This window comes from Drosophila serrata, unplaced genomic scaffold (genome assembly GCF_035046125.1).
Source record: "Drosophila serrata isolate PLE 108 unplaced genomic scaffold, ASM3504612v1 contig_184, whole genome shotgun sequence".
NCBI lineage: Eukaryota > Metazoa > Arthropoda > Insecta > Diptera > Drosophilidae > Drosophila > Drosophila serrata.
The window spans coordinates 1,948,142-1,966,599 of NW_028257082.1; the positions used below are offsets into that span (position 1 = coordinate 1,948,142).

The 18,458-nt window shown below is 42.4% G+C and overlaps 6 protein-coding genes across 9 annotated transcripts; 2 read left to right on the forward strand and 4 right to left on the reverse strand.

The window, feature by feature from the left end:
- Positions 1-2,592: 2,592 nt before the first annotated feature.
- LOC110191700 (uncharacterized) lies at positions 2,593-14,552 on the forward strand. Its single transcript, XM_086827936.1, has 12 exons — positions 2,593-3,194; positions 3,925-4,032; positions 11,734-11,831; positions 11,887-12,177; positions 12,231-12,467; positions 12,521-12,649; positions 12,728-12,857; positions 12,928-13,050; positions 13,113-13,202; positions 13,381-13,504; positions 13,711-14,021; positions 14,135-14,552. Exons 1-12 carry the CDS (start codon positions 2,784-2,786, stop codon positions 14,288-14,290), a joined length of 2,208 nt encoding a protein of 735 aa, XP_086684062.1. The 5' UTR covers positions 2,593-2,783; the 3' UTR covers positions 14,291-14,552.
- On the reverse strand, positions 5,327-6,411 carry LOC110191651 (C-type lectin 37Da-like). The gene has a single exon (XM_020962549.2). The coding sequence runs from the start codon at positions 6,082-6,084 to the stop codon at positions 5,503-5,505; it is 582 nt and encodes a 193-aa protein (XP_020818208.1). The 5' UTR covers positions 6,085-6,411; the 3' UTR covers positions 5,327-5,502.
- On the reverse strand, positions 6,978-8,177 carry LOC110191650 (ladderlectin-like). Its single transcript, XM_020962547.2, has one exon. The coding sequence runs from the start codon at positions 7,697-7,699 to the stop codon at positions 7,118-7,120; it is 582 nt and encodes a 193-aa protein (XP_020818206.2). The 5' UTR covers positions 7,700-8,177; the 3' UTR covers positions 6,978-7,117.
- On the reverse strand, positions 8,234-11,466 carry LOC110191652 (uncharacterized). 4 transcript variants are annotated; one of them, XM_086827932.1, is made up of 4 exons: positions 11,418-11,466; positions 10,879-11,363; positions 8,456-10,812; positions 8,234-8,404 (listed from the first exon to the last, which is right to left on the reverse strand). In XM_086827932.1, exons 1-4 carry the CDS (start codon positions 11,423-11,425, stop codon positions 8,294-8,296), a joined length of 2,961 nt encoding a protein of 986 aa, XP_086684058.1. In that variant the 5' UTR covers positions 11,426-11,466; the 3' UTR covers positions 8,234-8,293. The 4 variants fall into 4 exon arrangements, with proteins under 4 accessions (XP_086684058.1, XP_086684059.1, XP_020818209.2 ...); XM_086827933.1 differs by having other exon boundaries at positions 10,879-10,950; positions 11,233-11,466; XM_020962550.2 differs by lacking the exon at positions 11,418-11,466 and having other exon boundaries at positions 10,879-10,950; positions 11,351-11,417.
- Positions 14,553-14,752: 200 nt separating the features above from the next.
- Positions 14,753-16,477, forward strand: LOC110191541 (armadillo repeat-containing protein 6 homolog). Its single transcript, XM_020962413.2, has 2 exons — positions 14,753-15,020; positions 15,079-16,477. Exons 1-2 carry the CDS (start codon positions 14,904-14,906, stop codon positions 16,357-16,359), a joined length of 1,398 nt encoding a protein of 465 aa, XP_020818072.1. The 5' UTR covers positions 14,753-14,903; the 3' UTR covers positions 16,360-16,477.
- Positions 16,360-18,425, reverse strand: nopo (TRAF interacting protein no poles). The gene is made up of 8 exons (XM_020962414.2): positions 18,303-18,425; positions 18,051-18,186; positions 17,767-17,982; positions 17,347-17,700; positions 17,231-17,288; positions 17,054-17,173; positions 16,811-16,996; positions 16,360-16,752 (listed from the first exon to the last, which is right to left on the reverse strand). The coding sequence occupies exons 2-8, from the start codon at positions 18,164-18,166 to the stop codon at positions 16,519-16,521; spliced, it is 1,284 nt and encodes a 427-aa protein (XP_020818073.1). The 5' UTR covers positions 18,167-18,186; positions 18,303-18,425; the 3' UTR covers positions 16,360-16,518.
- Between the last annotated feature and the right edge of the window lie 33 nt (positions 18,426-18,458).

Consider the following 18,458-nt stretch of genomic DNA (forward strand, 5'->3'; position numbering starts at 1 on the left):
AATTTTTTTTTAAATAAATAAAAGTTATTTTAAGGTCTTCAACGATTATTAAAGCAGTTAACTGCTTGATTTTATTCCTTCCTAGCCGAGACAGAAACCAATGTAAAATAAGAGCTTCAATATAAGTTATTTCAAACTGTGAGAATGATTGTTTAAATAAATTCTTTTAATAATGAATATATAATGGAATAAATGATAGCAATATAAGAAATATTTAAATTAATCTATATTATATTAATAAGACAGTTAGTGGACTAATATAAATAAATAATCTTAAACTATATAGACTTTGAGGGCTACCTTTATTGCCCATTGGTAATTCACTCCTATTGACTTTACAAATCTGATTATATCGAATTAAATAAAAATTATTCCTTAAAAATCCAGAAAATATATGTACATACAAATATGAGGGGTCAAACTTTGCTGTATTATCGCAAAATCCAAACTCTTCACGAGCCCGAGTGCCCATTAAGGCTTTAAGATTTAAAAATATTTAATATATAATAAAATATATACGATTTTTGCTTCCCTTTTTTAAATCAAAATTTAAATTACATTTTTAATTTCATTTACCATTAACAGCGGCCACCGGAATGATAATAAAATATTTATCCTTCATTCGAATCAGTATATTACAGCTCTTGCAGGACTTACAGCCGGCTAACAGAGTCCCCTGTGCGCAATCCTGCGAGGGAGGAGAAGGAGGAGGCGGCGGGTGACTGGGGACTGTCCCACAGGACTCCTGCTATAAACAGACGAAACTCAACAGGTTTAAGCTCAGTTGGCTCTGTGAGGTCCTGGCATTCAATCGCGAAATCGAAGCGGCGGCAACGACCCCAAGTAATACGCAAGGAAAAGCCCACGCACGGTACAAATTCCGAGTACTTGTCGCTAATAGATAATTGAATATTTTTACCATTGTTGTGTGGGAATTTAATGCGCGTGGCGGCGTGTGCAATAAAAATTAAAGAAACTTTTTATGTGCGTGCTGTGCGATTGATTGGTAATGCGTTGCCATCCCCCCATCCGGCCGATAAACCCAGCTGTGGAGCTTGAAACGAGTTTTGAAATGTTTTCCCAGTGACTTTTTTTCGGGACAATTCCCATTTGTCCAGCCAATTAAAAGTTTAATCAATAAATGTGGCTCTTGATAAGTGTGAAAAGTAAACCGACCAGCGGAATGACAAAGGGTGAAGGATATGTGTCCACAAGGATACGCGCAGCTCGCACACACACAGGAAGAGCGCGGAACGGAGATGGTGGAGGGAGCCATCGCGTAAATTGTTTACTCTGGCGTTACACTGCGCGAAAGGCGGACTCCGCCGCTGTGGGGAGCAATCAAATGCGCTTTCAATTAAACTCAAAGTCCCAACCCCTTTTTTTTCGAAATTCCCGCCCAACCCAGGCTCTGTGTCCCGTGTCCCGTGTCCTGTCAGCAAACGCTCCGTTGCCTGGCTGCTCATCCATCAAATTCGTTGTCCTGTCCCTTCGATGGGGCAAAAGGGGGTTGATGGGGGGTGAAAGTGGCGGCGCCGGAGGGTGTTGTTTGGGCAGGGGGCGTGGTCCGCACACACACACACATACGGACATACATGTGCTTATGTGCCATTCTTTGCAATTATTCTACGCGCCCTCCTCATTACGACCCCATTGAAACTCAACAAGTGTCGCCCGAGTGAAACTATCAGATACAAATTGAACACGCAACAATTATGTACAGTCCTCATTCGTAGTGACATTTGCACTTAGGGCCAATGCACTGAGAGAAAAGTCTATGTGATAGCAGCTGCCTGCTTTGGCATTTACAGATTCTGATTAATTTCTTAACAAAAGTGATTAATTATTGAATATTTCTTTATATTATTACTCTCGTTGGTTCCATTTAATTTAATATATTATTTGGCAGCTTTAAATTTTTAAATTTTAATTTTAAATTATACGCAAATATTGATTTTCCTACTGCAAAAGATTATTGTACTTAAACAAGACAGGAAACCAAACTTTAAGTTTGTAATCGAATTATAGAATCGAATTGGGAATCGATCGATCATAATTAAGTTTATAAAATTGGCATTTTTCGAATCAATATTTATAGATATTTTTATAGGAGAATTTGTTCAATAAATCAATGTTTAAAAAACTCATAACTAAGCCAAAACGGCTTTGATTTTAATTCGGAAAGCTTTTCTATGTTAGTTTTTAATAATAAAATCTGCATACTCAATTTAAAGTTTCAATGAATGAAAATTGTTTTCAATTTTTAAAATTTTTATACTTTTATACATTTAAAAAATGAATGAAAGAATATATATGACTTATAGGTTCGGAAATGATTTCTTTACCTTCTGCTTAAAATTATAAAATTCTGAAAGGGTATAAAAACATATATATTTCAATATTTCAAATTTTACAATAATTTGTCAATGTTTATTACGATATTTTTCTATATTATAATTTCAATTTTTTACACATTATTTTCGAAACTATGTTGATAACTATATTCCTATGAAAGTGTCCAAAGGAAGTAAGAAATTGATAAGTGGAGATAATATACAATTTCTTAAAAATAAACTTTAACATTTTTTGCAGTACTGTTAAAACATAAACTAAACTAAAACAATCTTCTAGATGACTTTGAATTTAATTCCCAATTAAATTCATATACCTGCTGGGATTTAGGATACCTTCGATTAGGTATCAAAGTAACATTTTTTTCTCCGTGCAACAATCGTGTTTATGAGGCGCTGACACTCTATATGCTCGCCTGAACAATCAGCAATATGCTAAATGGAAAAGCGCACAAGCCCGGAGAGAACCCTGACCCTTGCCCAGCGGGCGGCAGTGGGGGCTCAACTTTGAATTTGAATTTGAGCGGGACAGGAGGCAACAGTGGGAGCGGGAGTGGGAGTGGGAGTGGTAGCAATAGGACGGCCTCCGCCTGCGTTAAGATCGACATTAGCACTTGCCAATCGAGTGGGGGAAGAGCGGCTCCCGACGACCTAGGAAACCACCCATCCGGCGGGGGCAGCAGCCTGCTGATGGTGCCCACCCATCACAATCTGCAGCTCGATAAAATTTCCGTGCGCTCGATTAGTTCCGAGGATATATCGAGTGCCGGCGGTGGCAAGTGCTGCAGTGCCGCCGCCCGGAATCCGGCCATAAAAACGGGACGGCGCCTGCAGCTGATGCAGGTGAGTATCTTCCCTACACTCTATACTATATACATATATTGTACAGGTGCGAAAAGCACACACTTATCTGGAGCAGGATAAATTAGCGGCAGCGCATGCATCTTAATTAGTCCGACCGGTCAGAGTCACGTGCCTGTGGCCAGAGTCACAGTCACAGTCACAGAGAATGCGTCTAATGAATGTCGCGATTAGCGGGCCACGATAAAGACTAATCACGCCTCCTTTGCCTTTGGGTTCTGGCCATCGCAATCAGGCCCAGATAATGCCCAGATGGGACTGAGTGTCCCGGGTGTCCTCCATGGAGGCACATATTGAAGACAAATGAAAATATATGGCACAGTGGGTCGAGAAACAAGATATAATTATTTAAAGATATTATATATATCTTAATAACTTCTTACAAATTAATTAAAATAATAATTTTCGAACAAGGTTTTAATATTGAATTCATTTTTTAAAGAGCTATTCCTTTAAAAAAAAAGCTAATACAAAGTTGGGATTATGTTTCGTACCCTACCTTTAAAATATTCCATATAAAGTTAGAATGTTTTGCCATGGTTAATCTTACGAAGGTTTAATTACACTTTAAACAGTCGTTAGCTTATCTTCATATCACTTTTTTTAATATATGTATATATTAATATATATCCTTAAGTTAATAACAGAAACAATACCTACCAACCACTGTGGGCAAGAGTTTGCACTCATTGACATGCGAATCCATTTCCAGATGATAATTCTACCATTTATACCAATATTGGCATTGATTGTGCAAACATCGGTGACCCTGCAAGAGATCCTGGAATACCGTTCCGCCGTTGCCGACATCGAGACACAGGTGAGTGAGAGATGGAAGGTAAATTCCGGCTGAAAAGAAACAAACACAGCGAAAGGATACCCGCCCTGGACAAGGTCCGTTGAGCGTTGTCCGTTTTGAGGCGTAATTAATATTTATTGCTGAAATTCAATCAAACGCCAAGTAGATGCCGGGGGAGGGACACGCCGCCTGGTCAGTGTTCACTTGACCAGCGAGCAAAGGCGGACTCCTTCGAGCTCCCTGCAAATATTTGTTTGCTCAGGTAAGTGCCCCGAGAAGGATTCCGGAGCACGGGCAGCACTCAAGGGTGTCCTTCTGCCGCGCCACCCCCTATAATGCAAATGCGTAGTCTTCGCTGGAAAATATGAAAGAGAGAATGGAAAATATTATACGTACTTATATGAGCCACAGGGACATGGCGAAGGAGGAGGAGGTCAAAGTGAATTGATAAGGACGCCATGCGAAATATGCAGCGACAGTCTCGAGTGCAGGATGCGATGGGGGGAAAGTTGCGAGTGGAGGGAGGAACAGGATGAGAGGCTGTCCTTGAACAGGGTCACGTAGTTAGGATGCGAATCGCACTATCAGGACAAACAAATCAAGGAAGGAATAAAGAATGCTTCGATATAAGTCTTTTCCAGGCTCAGGGAAGAGTAAGGAGCTTGCTATTTGATTTTTCTCGCTGGGATTGGTTTGTTAAGTCTGTCATTTAAATGTATGTGAACGCATTTAAGAAATAAAGTAAAAATATCTTTAAAGAAACACTATAAAAAACAGTAATAAAATCCAACTAAAAGTAATTGCTAACGATAAGAGTTCGCAATAAGAAACTAATTTACTTTCAAGTTTGATTATTATCCGATTCTTGAATGTTAACAAATTGCGTGATGAGTGTCATGCTATCAAATTTTGGAACTTAGACAACAAATTTTTATGAGATTACCTTATCACTAGACCTTATCACACAGAATCATTATCTTAAGTTGGGCATTTGCGGCGTTATTGACCTTTTCTATGAAAGCATTAAACATTTATGCCTGCTTAAAAAGCTTAAGTAACTTTACATTGGAATCTGCTAGTTAAACAAACAGAATTAAATTTAATCAATTAAATTTATCACTTAATAACAGCATAATACATTTTAATGATACTTATCAGTCTAAATATAGAAGAGTTCCTATGTTACTAACTATTTATTTAACTATTTAATTAACTATTTAAAAAATAAACTCAATAGTCTAGAGTCGTAATAAAATAACTTTTTAATTAAAGATGAGGAACTTCTGCAGCAAATTATAACAATAAAGAATTTACATTTCTTTTAGGGCTCTTTAGAAAATTATTTATTGATATCAATGACAGAAATATCTTTACAGATACGAATTACTAAACACTTTTTACTAGCCATTTTTTCATTGTTTTTTATGATGAATTTTAAATATTACCAAATTATTAAATGCAGATTTATTTATTATTTTCTAAGGATTTGAATTAAACTGGTACTTTGGCTTCGTATACGGCGCTGGGATTGAGGCAGAGCTGGGTGGTGAACTGCTGCAGTGGCGCCTGGCAGATGTGGGGCGCCCACTGGGTGCAGTTCTTCACGGTCAGGAGGTGCTTCTCCATCACAAATTCTCCAGTTTCCATACTGTAGTTGGCGTACAAAGTAAGGCAATCCCCGCTGGCTGGAGTGGGCTGACCCTGGTTCCAGGGAAGATAGCGAGCCTGCTCCCCGGTGCTCTGCCAGTAGTAGTCGATAAGGGTTTTTACTTCGCCCAGTTTATTGCCGGCTGTCCAGAATTCCAGTTGGTAGGGCTCCGCCACCGGAAGCCACTCCTGGATCGCCTTCAGCTCCGTCTGGTTCTTGATGCTCAGCAGTCCGGCGTTCAGGGAGCGACAGTGGCGATCAGACTCGTACCAGTTCTTCCAGCTGTTGTCCGCCAGAAGACACTTGTCCGCCACCCGGCTGAAGTTAGTGGGACACACGGAAACGGTTTCCGTGCTGACCACCTGATGGAGTTGGCCAAAGGCCAGACCGAGCAGAGCAAAGCAAACTATCTTGGGCCACAACATCGTGAGTAACTAACCCGTTGTCCGATGGCCGGTCTCTTTTATACAATCGCTCGACTGGGGGTTTCTGATAAGAGTTCGGGCAAATATTAAGTATACGCCAGGTGAAAGCTACCTCACTTGTTATCAGTTTAACAGCTTATCGTGAAGACCGTCTGCTGCCAAGGCCTGGAAGATTACTCAGGAGAATCCCCAAGTAGGTTCAGCATGAAAGTCTTAAAGGGAATCCCAGGAACCCTTTATAAATTATAAAATCATGTCCGAATCTTTCATTTTGATTAAACTGACTTATTGCTTTAACATATTTTTACTACGTTTCAATTTGTTTTGATCTCTTTGATAATTATAGCAGCTTGTTATGTTCAACTAGGCGTATACGCAATTTCAAATGTTGTCCGCTTACAATGAACATAAATTGACGTGAAACATTAAGACATTAAGACATTAAGATTTCTAATATCAAAAAGAAATAACTTTAATAATATACTGTTAATGATATTATTTTAAAGCCCTCTAATTATCTTTTCTAAAAAATATAAAACTACTTTATTTTAGCTTGTGCATCCAAGCTATATTTACGTTTAGAATATTCCTAAGTTTTAACTGATCACGTATTATTTATAGTTCCTGGATTTTTTAGAGGTCTGTTTATGACTTATAATAAGATGATATATTTTCAAAAGAACTCTGTGTACAAATAATGAAGTCCCATTTATTTACGTTTCTTCCACTAAAATTCAAATAATTTGATGGTGTGACAAATGCTATCAATTTCGTCACAAAGGCAATCATTTTTATTGGATTATCTTATCGGTATGAAATATTACCTATTACAGGCACCAATCTAATTTTTAACTTTGGCGTGTGCAGGCAATTGTCATCCTCCACAAAGTAAATTAACCTTTGAATTGAACTTTAATATATTTCAGATTCTTACAACAAAGATTCTTGGCTAAAACCTATTGTTTAATTTAATAGCATTTATTATTGTTATTTAAAAGCTATTAAATAATGTTCTTTGATCTAATTCATCAGCCTAAACTGGTACTTTGGCCTCGTAGACGGCGCTGGGATTGAGACAGAGCTGGGTGGTGAACTGCTGCAGTGGCGTCTGACAGATGTGGCTGGCCCACTGGGTGCAGTTCTTCACGGACAGAAGGTGCTTCTCTATTACCGTCTGCCCGGTGGACATGCTAACGCTTCCGTACAGCACTAGGCAATCCCCGCTGGCGGGGGTGGGCTGACCCTGGTTCCAGGGAAGATAGCGAGCCTGCTCCCCGGTGCTCTGCCAGTAGTAGTCGACCAGGGCTTTTGCTTCACCCAGTTTATTGCCGGATGTCCAGAATTCCGGATCGTAGGGTGCCACCACGGGCAGCCACTCCTGGATCGCCTTCAGTTCCGTCTGGTTCTTGATACTCAGCAGTTCGGCATTCAGGGAGCGACAGTGACGATCCGAATCGTACCAGTTCTTCCAACTCTTATCCACCAGAAGGCACTTGTCGGCCACCCGGGTGAAGTTGGTGGGACACACGGACACGGTCTCCGTGCTGGCCGGCTGATAGAGTTGGCCTAGGGCAAGACCGAGCAGAGCGAAACCAACTATCTTGAGCAACGACATCGTGAGTAACTGACCAGCTTTCCAATGGTCGGAATCTTTTATAGGATTGCACGATTGGGGGCTTTGATAAGACTGCTTTTTGATAAGGGTTCGGGCATGGGTTCCACACCAGGTGGAAACTATCTCGTTGGCTATTAATTTAACTGCTGCTAGCCACTTATCAGGAGTTCAAAGATGACTTGTTGACAAGGCCAAAAGATTACTCAGGAGAATCCCCAGGAAAAACACAGCAATAAAGCGCCGAGAGCGGGGAATCCCTAGACCTGTTAAAACTATAGAACTTTACAAACTATACAAATTTACCGATTCATTTGTTTGTTTTTCCCAAATGAGTATCTAATACTAAATAGCTACATTTTTACATATTTTATTTTTTTGTTTGTGGACAACGGGGCGTATACTTAATTTTAAAGGTTGCCGGCTTCTAATAAACACAGATAGCATATCACTTTAGGCTTTCTATTACCACATTCTTATATAATAATCCACATTGTAATCATTTAAGATTGCTTTAGTAAAATAATAATTTATATATTTATAGGTAGTGCTGCGTAGTTTAATGATTCAACGTTCGTGGAACTTTATGGCCTTGAGTTATTTAAAATTTTTCTCACTTCTATAAACATTTCCCCTACTTTCTGTAGGGGAATCCCATTTACTGTACGTATAGTACACCTTCAAGTAGGTCTCATTCACGTCTTCCACCTATTAATAAAATATAATAATAATGATATAAAATATTACCAGTCTACTTACATGGAAATTTGGTGAACCATCAGTTTTATGCAAAGTAAGTTTTAGAGGATCTTGAAGTGTGGGATCCCTTATAGACATTAAATGATTCTGAAGTTCCTTCAAAAAATGTTCTTCTTGTCGGATCTCATATTTAATCGTAAGTACATCGAGATTTTTACAGGATGTCAAGAGGGCTACAACATTCTTGATTTCTTTTAGCTCAATTTCCATAGACAACTCTTCGAGTTCTCTTAGCTGGCCTAGATCTAAAGTTTTCAAATCTTTCGTAAATTTTAAATCTAATTTTTTCAACGATCTTATTCTCGTTACTTCGTTCAACTCTTCAACACATTCAATCGGTACAGACAAGTGTTTTAATTTCAGCTCTCTTTTACTGGCAAAGGCCTGGAAGAGTTTGCTGAGCAATCCGTTTGTTTCGATTATATTAAGTTCTTTGAGATTACGTATGTCAGCCAGAATACTTATACCATCAAAATCAAGTAATGACACTGTTAAAGACTCCAATAGCTGAAGATCAGCCAAATGCCGACATTCCGTCAAACCTATAGGATTGTGGATAAACACATTCTTTAGAGTTTGTAAACTGAGTTCAAAACCTACGTATTCAATTGAGATGGTTTGGTTAACCAAATTATCCGAATTTAGCAAGGTAAACACCGTAATAGAATCCAAGCTCCAGGTACTCTTTAAGCTGAATTCCATGTGATCAAGATTTCCGCCTGATACTTTCAAGGTGTGAAGTCTAGTGGGTTTTTGTTTAGCAAATGCATCAAATAACTTTTGAAATGAGTACGGAGGATATATAGTTATTGACAGTTCTTCTATATTCGAATTCGCTAGTTCAGTTAAGGATGCCCAATCTTCAGCGACAGAACCTTGAGGATTCTGCAATTGCAATTTCTTCAAGGACTTTATCCTAGAAATATTTAATAATTCTTCTGACGGAAGTCCCATGGTTTGAAGTTGTAGGCATTGTAACGATGGTGACTCCTTCGTAGCCAGTTGGTCTAAGAGCTTGTTCAGGCTGGCCCTTTCACTAAGCCACATGGTCAGCTCCTCGAGTTTAGTCAAATCGGCCAATTTCTCAATGCCATTTGTATCTGAGGGTGAAAATTTCAAGTCTTTTATGGTTTGAACTTCTGCTACTCTAAGGATATCTTCAAAGGGAATTGAACCCAATCTTATGAGATTTACTTCTTCAATTACATTTGAATCTTCAGCAGCAAATGCTTCAATTAGCTCGTTCACCTGTCCTTTGTGAATTCCACAAAATGTGAGACTGTTAATGCCACCAACCTGGGAGAGAGGAATCAACTGATTGGCGTCACAACCATGTTTCATTTGAATCTCCAGAGCCCTGTCGTTCTTCCAAAATGCAATGCTCCAATAAAGGCACTCGATTCTTGCTTCAACCAGGCATGTGCTGATCAGACCAGAAAAAGTCGGTAAGAGGCGTGCCCTGAACTCATCTTTAACTGTGATATTCATATATAACAGGTTGCCAAGTTCACTTAAAGGTTCAATTGATTCCCAATCGGAAAATGTGCATCTCAGATATCGAATGGATTTAATTTTGACAAGCTCGACAGCTGCTTCTTTATTTATTACTCCTGTATTGCTGTGAAATGATTTCAGAGTGAATAATTCCTCTTTGATAATTGATCTGAACAAGTTGGCTATATTAGCATAATAGCTAAAAATTCGTATGCTGTGTACATTAAACAGCTTTGACAATACCAACAGTTCGGGCATATCCGAAGTTCTGCCCTCAAATAGTCTAAGTTCTCTCCTTGATCTGCTGAGATAGAAGTTCAGACCCTTGGTAAGGGATATGGTTGCTATAGATTCTTCGGAATCTTTTGATATTTCAAAAAAATTATACGATGCCTCTAGAAGTATGCCATTAGATGGTTCGTCGAATGAATAGGTCAAGATTTCCATGGAGTGAATTCTGGCAAGCGTTGCAATACCGGTACATGGTAACGTATCGCAGAGTTTCAGAGTCAAGGGCTGAGACCGAGGCCTCTTCCACTTTTCAGCCGCCTGAAGCATTGGCAACAGCCAACCGTTCTGATAGACTCCATGGATGGTTATATCCTCTAGCTTCGGTAGCTTTGCCAGCGGTGCATATTCAGCGGCATCAACATCCACCTTCGGCACAAATTCCAGATGCTTAAGATTGTGGCAATGTGGCACAATATCGGACAATCTTCCATATATCTCAGTTGTAATCACATTTAATAAAGTTAATTGTGGGTTTGACATGCAGAAATTCACCAAGGTTTCTGCACTCGCCCGGGCGTCCAAATAGAAATGCAAAAGGTGATCGAAATTGTCTAAGCTTTCCACGGAGTAACCTTTAGTAAATAAATCAGAAAAAAGCTATACAAGGTTTTTTTTTTTTTTTTGATATATGTACTTACCCTTCAAAGATATTTCTACTGTGATCAGGCTCCGCTTGTTTTCCAGTGCACGTTTTAGCATTTGGAAATGATCTAGAAAGTCGGGATCATGCGATTTTGGGTCAAAGAAGATTTTAAGAATTATAAGTACGTTATTTTCTCTAACGGCATCAGCGTAGAACCTCCAAAAAACGTCACTTCCTTTGCCCGATGGTAACTCTTCAAAGTTTATTATTAGACATTGGCTTTCTGCCACAATTACGAACTCGAGACTCTGGTACAGATCTTTAAAGTACTGCTTTAGCACCTCCAATATTTTTTCGTGGGCCAGTGCGAAGCGTACTAAATTGTCATACGGAACTTGATTGCTTTTACATTTTAATCTCAACTCGCAATCAGCAATGATGTGTTTCATTATCTCCACAATGCAATCGTCACAAAGGTCCAAAAGGCCCCTACTACTTTTAGCCATGTTTTTTAATTGATGACTCACGTTAGTGAACTGTCTATATTAAATAGATCAGATTCTATATTAAAATTACAAACTTTTTACTAATTACTTAATCATAGACGGTGTTGAAGCACTTTGCAAGGAACTGAACCATTCTCTTATACTGCTAGAAGTCAACTAAAACTATGGTTCATTGGAAATAGCAATAATTGCTTTGCAAGATATGGTCATTTTCACCTTGATAAGATTTGTATGCACAAATTCAACACAACCATGACCGTACTACACATTCTTATCGCATCTGATCTAAAATGAAACTAAGCTAGACAACAATAATTCATTCATTCAGACCCATCAGGCCCATCTTTATACCCTTTTATAAGTTATTTAAATTTTACGTAGAAGCTTGCAACTTTTTTTTCCAGGTAACTATTGCCACAGACTTGGGAAAAGTGGTCACTCGACTGCAGCTGGAACGCTCCGAGGTGGCCTTCTACATATTCACCAACGGCAGCAAGCAGCGGTGAGTCATAGTAGATTTTTTAATCAATATATGAATTAATCATATCTTGGATCAGGGCTAATCTAACCCAGCGTTTCACGAACACGGACCACGCCCTGAACAACATGACCACCTGGAGCGAGATCAGTGTTCCCACAGCACCGGATGAGGACGAGGACGATCGGGAGATGATGCTGAACCGCAACGAGTTCCAGAGTCGATTGAATGAGTTCAGGGATCGGGTGCGTTTCGAGCCCGAGGAGAGCTCCATTACCGAGGTGATGAACTGGTACACGTCCATCAATCGTGGCTTACTACATCACCTAAACGAGCAGATCAAGGAGACGGACAACAGCGGCGTGTGGCGGTGAGTTCGGGGATTTTATATATTTATATACTTAAGTATCTATCCTACTATAGCTACCTGGTGGGTTTCAAGAACCTGCTTAAGAGCATCGAGTGCCAGAATATTGCCACTTCTTTCGGCATCCGGTATTATGGCCGTGGATCCTTGACGGCCGAGAACTTTGTGTCCTATGTGCGCTACGAGTTCATGGCTCGAGAGATGATCAACTCCACGCTGAATTATGCTCCAATGCTAAAGAATATGTACACTAATATCACTAATACCAAAAAGTTCCATCGCACCAAGCAGATGTAAGTATGATGACCTAGCTCCATTCCGATCTGATGAAGGACCTCTTCCCCAGGAGCACCACTCTTTTGAAGAACAACCCGAATGTCTCAAATGAACGCAGTGCCATCGAGTACTACGAGTTAATGAACAACTATACGGACGACCTGCGAATACTACAGAAGGCCCTTCGACGGATGATCAAGTGAGAGAAGATCTCAGGATCCTTTAATCTCTGGCAATTAAAGCTACTGCCTTAAATCTGTAACACTTTATCTTCCAGGGAATATGTGGATAAGACCCTAAGGGAGGCGGACCGAAAGGAAGCCATTGGCATTGCCATACTGGTTGTGGTGCTTCTGGTGTCCCCAGTAATCATTGTTCTGGTAAAGAATGCCGCTGCCACGATACAGGTAAGATGCTGCCGGGCTAAAGCCAAAAGCATAACTTTAACCACTAGGTTAATATCCCATCCACCCACAGCTATATGCCCTGAATTTGTCCCAAAAGGCCAAGGAATTGAAGCGGGAGAAGCGCAAAAGCGACTCGCTGCTCTTCCAGATGCTGCCCCCCAGCGTGGCCATGCAGCTGAAGCAGACCCAGCAGGTGAGTCCCGGGAAAGCCGAGGGGGCTGGGATTTTAAACCTCTCTAATTGCCCGCATGACAGGTGCCTGCCGAGCTGTACGAGGCAGTTACCATCTACTTCAGCGACATCGTGGGCTTTACCGAAATCGCCGCGGACTGTACCCCGTTGGAGGTAATTGTCAGGAATTAATTCTTACTATTTACATTATTTATCATAATATTATCAATCAAAATATAAAATAAAAGCAATCAAAATACTACATTAATTTACAAATTATTATAGTTACACTTTTTCAATTGAGTTCAAATACTATTTAATTATAAAAATTAAATATCCATTCTATCCACAGGTGGTCACCTTCCTTAACTCTATCTACCGTGTGTTCGACGAGCGCATCGAGTGCTACGATGTCTATAAGGTGGAGACCATTGGTGACTCCTATATGGTGGCTTCCGGCCTGCCGGTGAAAAACGGTAATTTATGCAAATTCGGCTGTCAGTCAGTCAGTCATTTACCCCGGCTCCACATTGCCTCACTACCTCCCTGGCTGACTGCCCGGCTGTTTGACCCCAAAATGATTTGCGCTAATTTAACATTCATTTGTGGCCATGCGCCGTAATGTAATTTATGCCACGGAATATTCCACCGCCACCACCATCACCGCCACTGTGTCCTGCAGGGAATAAGCACATCAGCGAGATAGCTACAATGGCGCTTGATTTACTAGACGCCTCGTCTGTGTTCCGCATCCCCAGAGCCGGCGACGAGTTTGTCCAGATCCGATGCGGTGTCCATACGGGTCCGGTAGTGGCCGGAATTGTGGGCACCAAGATGCCGCGCTACTGCCTCTTTGGCGACACGGTGAACACGGCCTCACGCATGGAGAGCACCGGCGAGGCCCAGAAGATACATATCACCGAGGAGATGCATGACTCGCTGCAGCAGGTGGGAGGTTTCCGGACCGAACATCGCGGTCTCATCGATGTCAAGGTGGGTTACTAGTTTATAGCTCATCCGCCGTGTTGTATTTTTAGTTTATGTAGTTTATAGTTGTTTATATAGTTGATAGTTCATAATTAATTTCTTAATCCAACCATTTTCAGGGCAAGGGTCTGATGAGCACCTACTGGCTGACCTGCAAAGACGGCCCCGTGCGTGTGCGCGAGGAGATCTCGTGGCGGGCAGACATGCAGCCTGTGTTCCTGGACCACCTCAAGCTGCATCCGCCGACCGACTACAAGCTGCCCAAGCGAAAATGAGCGAGGCACGTCCGCCCATTTTCCAGCAACCCAAAAATTATAGTTATCCATGTTATCCTGCATGGCGCTTTGCTGTCTGTCTCTCTATATGTAGTTGTGTCTGTGTCGCTGTGTGTGTTTTTCGTGTGTGTACCTATCTCTTCCTGTGGCTCTCTGTCACTCTCAATGTCCTTTGAAGCTTTGAACGCCGCCCCCACGAGGCTCCATGTAATCTGCAGTGTGAGTAACAGGCCATAATACAGACGAATGTACAAGAAATTAACCATGAACTTAGCTCTTACTAAATGGGAAAGGGTCATGAGATTGGGTTCTTGGTCTGAGAGAAACTTGTGAAGGAGTAATTGTAATTACAATTCAAATGAATTTTTATTTCAAATTCAAAATTCAAATTTAAATAAACTTGCACAATCGATATGTATCGATAGCCCGTCAGCTGGAAGTATGACCCAATTGCGGAGAAATAGTGTGACCTCACTCCACAAATTCGAATTGTGTCAGCGTTGAGTGTGCGTGTACGTGTGTGTGGGAAGTTGCAGACAAAAAGAACAAAGTAAAGTTTGAGGAGTAACCTGCAGCTGCTTAGGATTTAGCCAGAATAGACCCAACTACCGTCATGGCCAAGGTAATATCTCAGGACACCTTTGACGATGTGGTCCAGGAGAATGTGGTGGAGTTCTCCATGACGCCGACGGAGGCCAAGGAGGAAACCATTAAGCAGTTCGAGGCGCAGGTGAGTGTGGGATTAACCAATTGCGTTTCACGCATTGATACTGACCAGTTTTCGGCAGGGCATCAACCTGGCCAACATCATTAAGGACCTGTCCATCAATCCGCAAACCGGCAAGCCGGTCATCAATGAAACTGTGGACAAAATCAAGGAGCACATTGGCCAGAAGGCGGGGGACTCGGCCCAGCTGCTGGGACAGCTGGACACCCTGACAGCAGAGTGCCAGAAATCCTTGGCCCATCGAGTTCTGGCCGGGAAGAACGGCGCCCATGATGCCCTGATCACTCTCCTGGAAGAATCCCTCGCCGCGGACTCTCCCAACGAAACCCTCATCAAGAAGTGCCTGGAAGCTGTTAACAGCCTAACCAACAGACAGCCGGATCTGTTCGATGCCGAGGCCATGGCCGTGGTACTCAAGCTGCTGGCTCTCAAAGAGGAGGGGCGCGAGGATATAACCCTGCTGACGCTGCAGTGGTTGCAGAAGGCCTGCATTATGCATGAGATGAACAGGCAGAATATCATGAACACACCCGCTTTGAAGCTGATGAAGCCGATGCTTGGCAAGTCGAAAGAGCGCCTGGTGCGCGAGTTGACCGCCGTGTTCCGCTTCCTAGTGCTGGATGACGACATCCGTGTAGAGTTTGGCTGCGCCCACGAGCATGCCCGCCAAATAGCAGGCGAGGTGCTTCTCCCACTGGTGGAACTGCTTCCTGCCTACGAGGATCCAAACGTGCTCTCCGACCTGCTGCTTACTATTGGTACGCTGGCAGTGCGCCAGGAACTGTGCACGGCCATCGATGAGGCGGGTGGACTGAAGGCGGTCTTCGAAATCATGAGCAAAAATCTGGACGAAGTGCGCTTGAACAGAGAGGCGCTAAAGTTACTGCGGGCTTTGGCGGGTCATGACTCGGTGAAGGCACACATTGTCCAGCAGGGTGTGGCCCCCATTATCAAACAGCTTTTGGAGACGCATCAGGCCAACGAGAACATCGTAGCTGCCGCTCTGGCCTGCGTGACCACGCTGACTCTTCGGGTGCAGGAGCACAGTGCCGCTTTCTTTGATACCGGCATTGCGGAGGTGATCGTAGAGGCGCTGCGCGCCCATCCCAAGCACAAGATTGTCCAGCGCAACGGAGCCTGGGCCATTCGCAACATGGTGTCGCGGTCACGTAATCAGTGCGAAACCTGGATTTCCTTTGGCGTCGAAGACCTGCTGAACGCTGCCATGAAGGAGCACCCCAGCGTGGAGCAGGACATCAAGGCGGCGCTACGTGATCTCGGCTGCAATGTCCACTTGCGCGAAGAGTGGACGGGCAAGGCTGAGAAGAAGATCGCAGCCTGATCGCTTCAACTCGCATTTTTTATTTTTATAAACCTACTAACTTATTAATACTAAATCCATGCAATGGCTAACGAACATAATTGGCAATCCTTAATAGCAATCGCACTCTAATCCCCAACTGAGGCAGTCTCTAAATGATCATCACTTGGCGGTGTGGACTTATTTACCCTGGTTGAAGTTCCGCAGCGTGCCGGCCTTGAGGCGTTGGGTTACACTCCGGACAGTTGCAGGCCGGCCGCCTGCCAAGCCCTCTTCCTCTGCGCGCTGCGCGAAGGGATCTATTTTCTCGGAGCCGCCCATGCCATTAAAGACAAAGTTGGAGCCGGTGGTGGCCGCCAGGCCAGTGCTGCTCGAACTGCCCAGCACCAGGCGTGGCTTCTTGAAAATTGAGTACTGAAAAGAGATTTTATTTAATGAATTTGAACAGCATTAGCTATGTATTTGCTACTACCTTTTCGCTGAGATCACTGGTGGTTTTTCGTACGGTTCCACTCATCATATTAAGCCCATCTGTTCGCTTGATAGGCGATAATTTGGCCTTAGCCCTGGCACTGAGCAGATGGGGCAAGCCCACACTGCTGGACTTTATGTTGAGGTACGGCGAGGTGGACTCCTCGATGCGCTTGATATTTTCTTTCTGCAGGTGGTGTGGGAAATGTTATTCAGTGCTCCCTTTATACCACGAACTACTTACGATTGTAGGAGAGATGGTGCTCCGCCTATCGTCCACTTTGAGGGCCATAAGGTTGCAATTTAGACCGGGAGAGCTAATGGTGGAGTCCAAACTAATGATCTTGCTCTCTCGCAGTTGAAGCTGAAAATATATTGTGTGAGGAAGGAACAATAGGAGCAAGTAACCAAAGATTTCTACCTTTTCTTGTGCCCGATAAAGATCGCTCTCCAGATGGGAGACACGCTCCTCAAGACTTCTGTAACGAGAAAAAATACATATCAGAAATCTGCAACAATTTGGGACATCTATCTCACCTCTTCAGGTCGATCTCTTTACGCAGATCATTCTGTACAACTTTGACAACATTCCTAAGCTCAGACTTCTTGCTCTCGCACTGGCGCAGTTCACGCTTCAGTGTGGAGACCCAGTTGGCCAGGACATGCGGGTTCGACTCGTTCTTGAGCAGGCGCTCGGCGTCCGCCGAACCAGCTGCCAGAATGGCCGAAACCCCCTCCATTGCCTGGATCTGAACCTTTAGAGACTTATTCTCCTTCCGCAGCGCGTCCACCACCTGAGCGTCGCTCTTGAGGATACTGATCTGTTCCGCATAGCTGCTGATAAGGAACTCCTTCTTCTGCACCTTCTGCTCCAGACCTGCTATGGTTTTACTGGAAACGATATGTAGGCAGTAGAGAAGCAGCTACTCGACAAACCTCCAGGACTTCAAAACTCACAGGCACTTCTTTTGCGTGTCTTTTAGATCACGGATCTGCTGCTCGTCCTTGTGGCGCTCCTTTTCTATCATCTTCATAGACAGCTTGGCGTTATCCAGCTGCTCCTGTAGAGAGCCCACATCGATGCGGCTCACATCTAAGTTGGCCAGGTTGAAGTAAACCCTGAATATGTTTCTGGTGGAGCACTTGTTGCGGCACTGGGGACATGTTTTGGAGCTGCAGAGTTATACGCACATAGAAACTAGTGGTTCTCTTGAACACAAATCTCCAGCGGGAAACATTACCGATCGAGCCATTGGTTCAGGCAACTGTGATGGAACATGTGGCCGCAGACGGTGACAAACACCTCGTCGGCCTGCGAAAACAATTCGGCGCATATTACGCAGTTCAAGTTCAACATTTTCGTAACACAAAAACTATCTACATAAAAAGAGTTAAATTAAAACAAAAACAACAAATGCACGCCGCTTGGTTTGCGCGCCCAGTAATACAGCTGATTGCGATGTTATTTCACCACACCAGCAATTTAAACTCACCACCACTGGATTGTCAGTGAGTTTCCATTTTCACGTCAAAATTAGCTAAAATAAAGTCGTATTATTTATAAATAATTAAAACTAAATATATTATAATTTTTTTCATTATAAATAATATATAATAAAATATTTTTCATAATAACTATTTTGTAATAC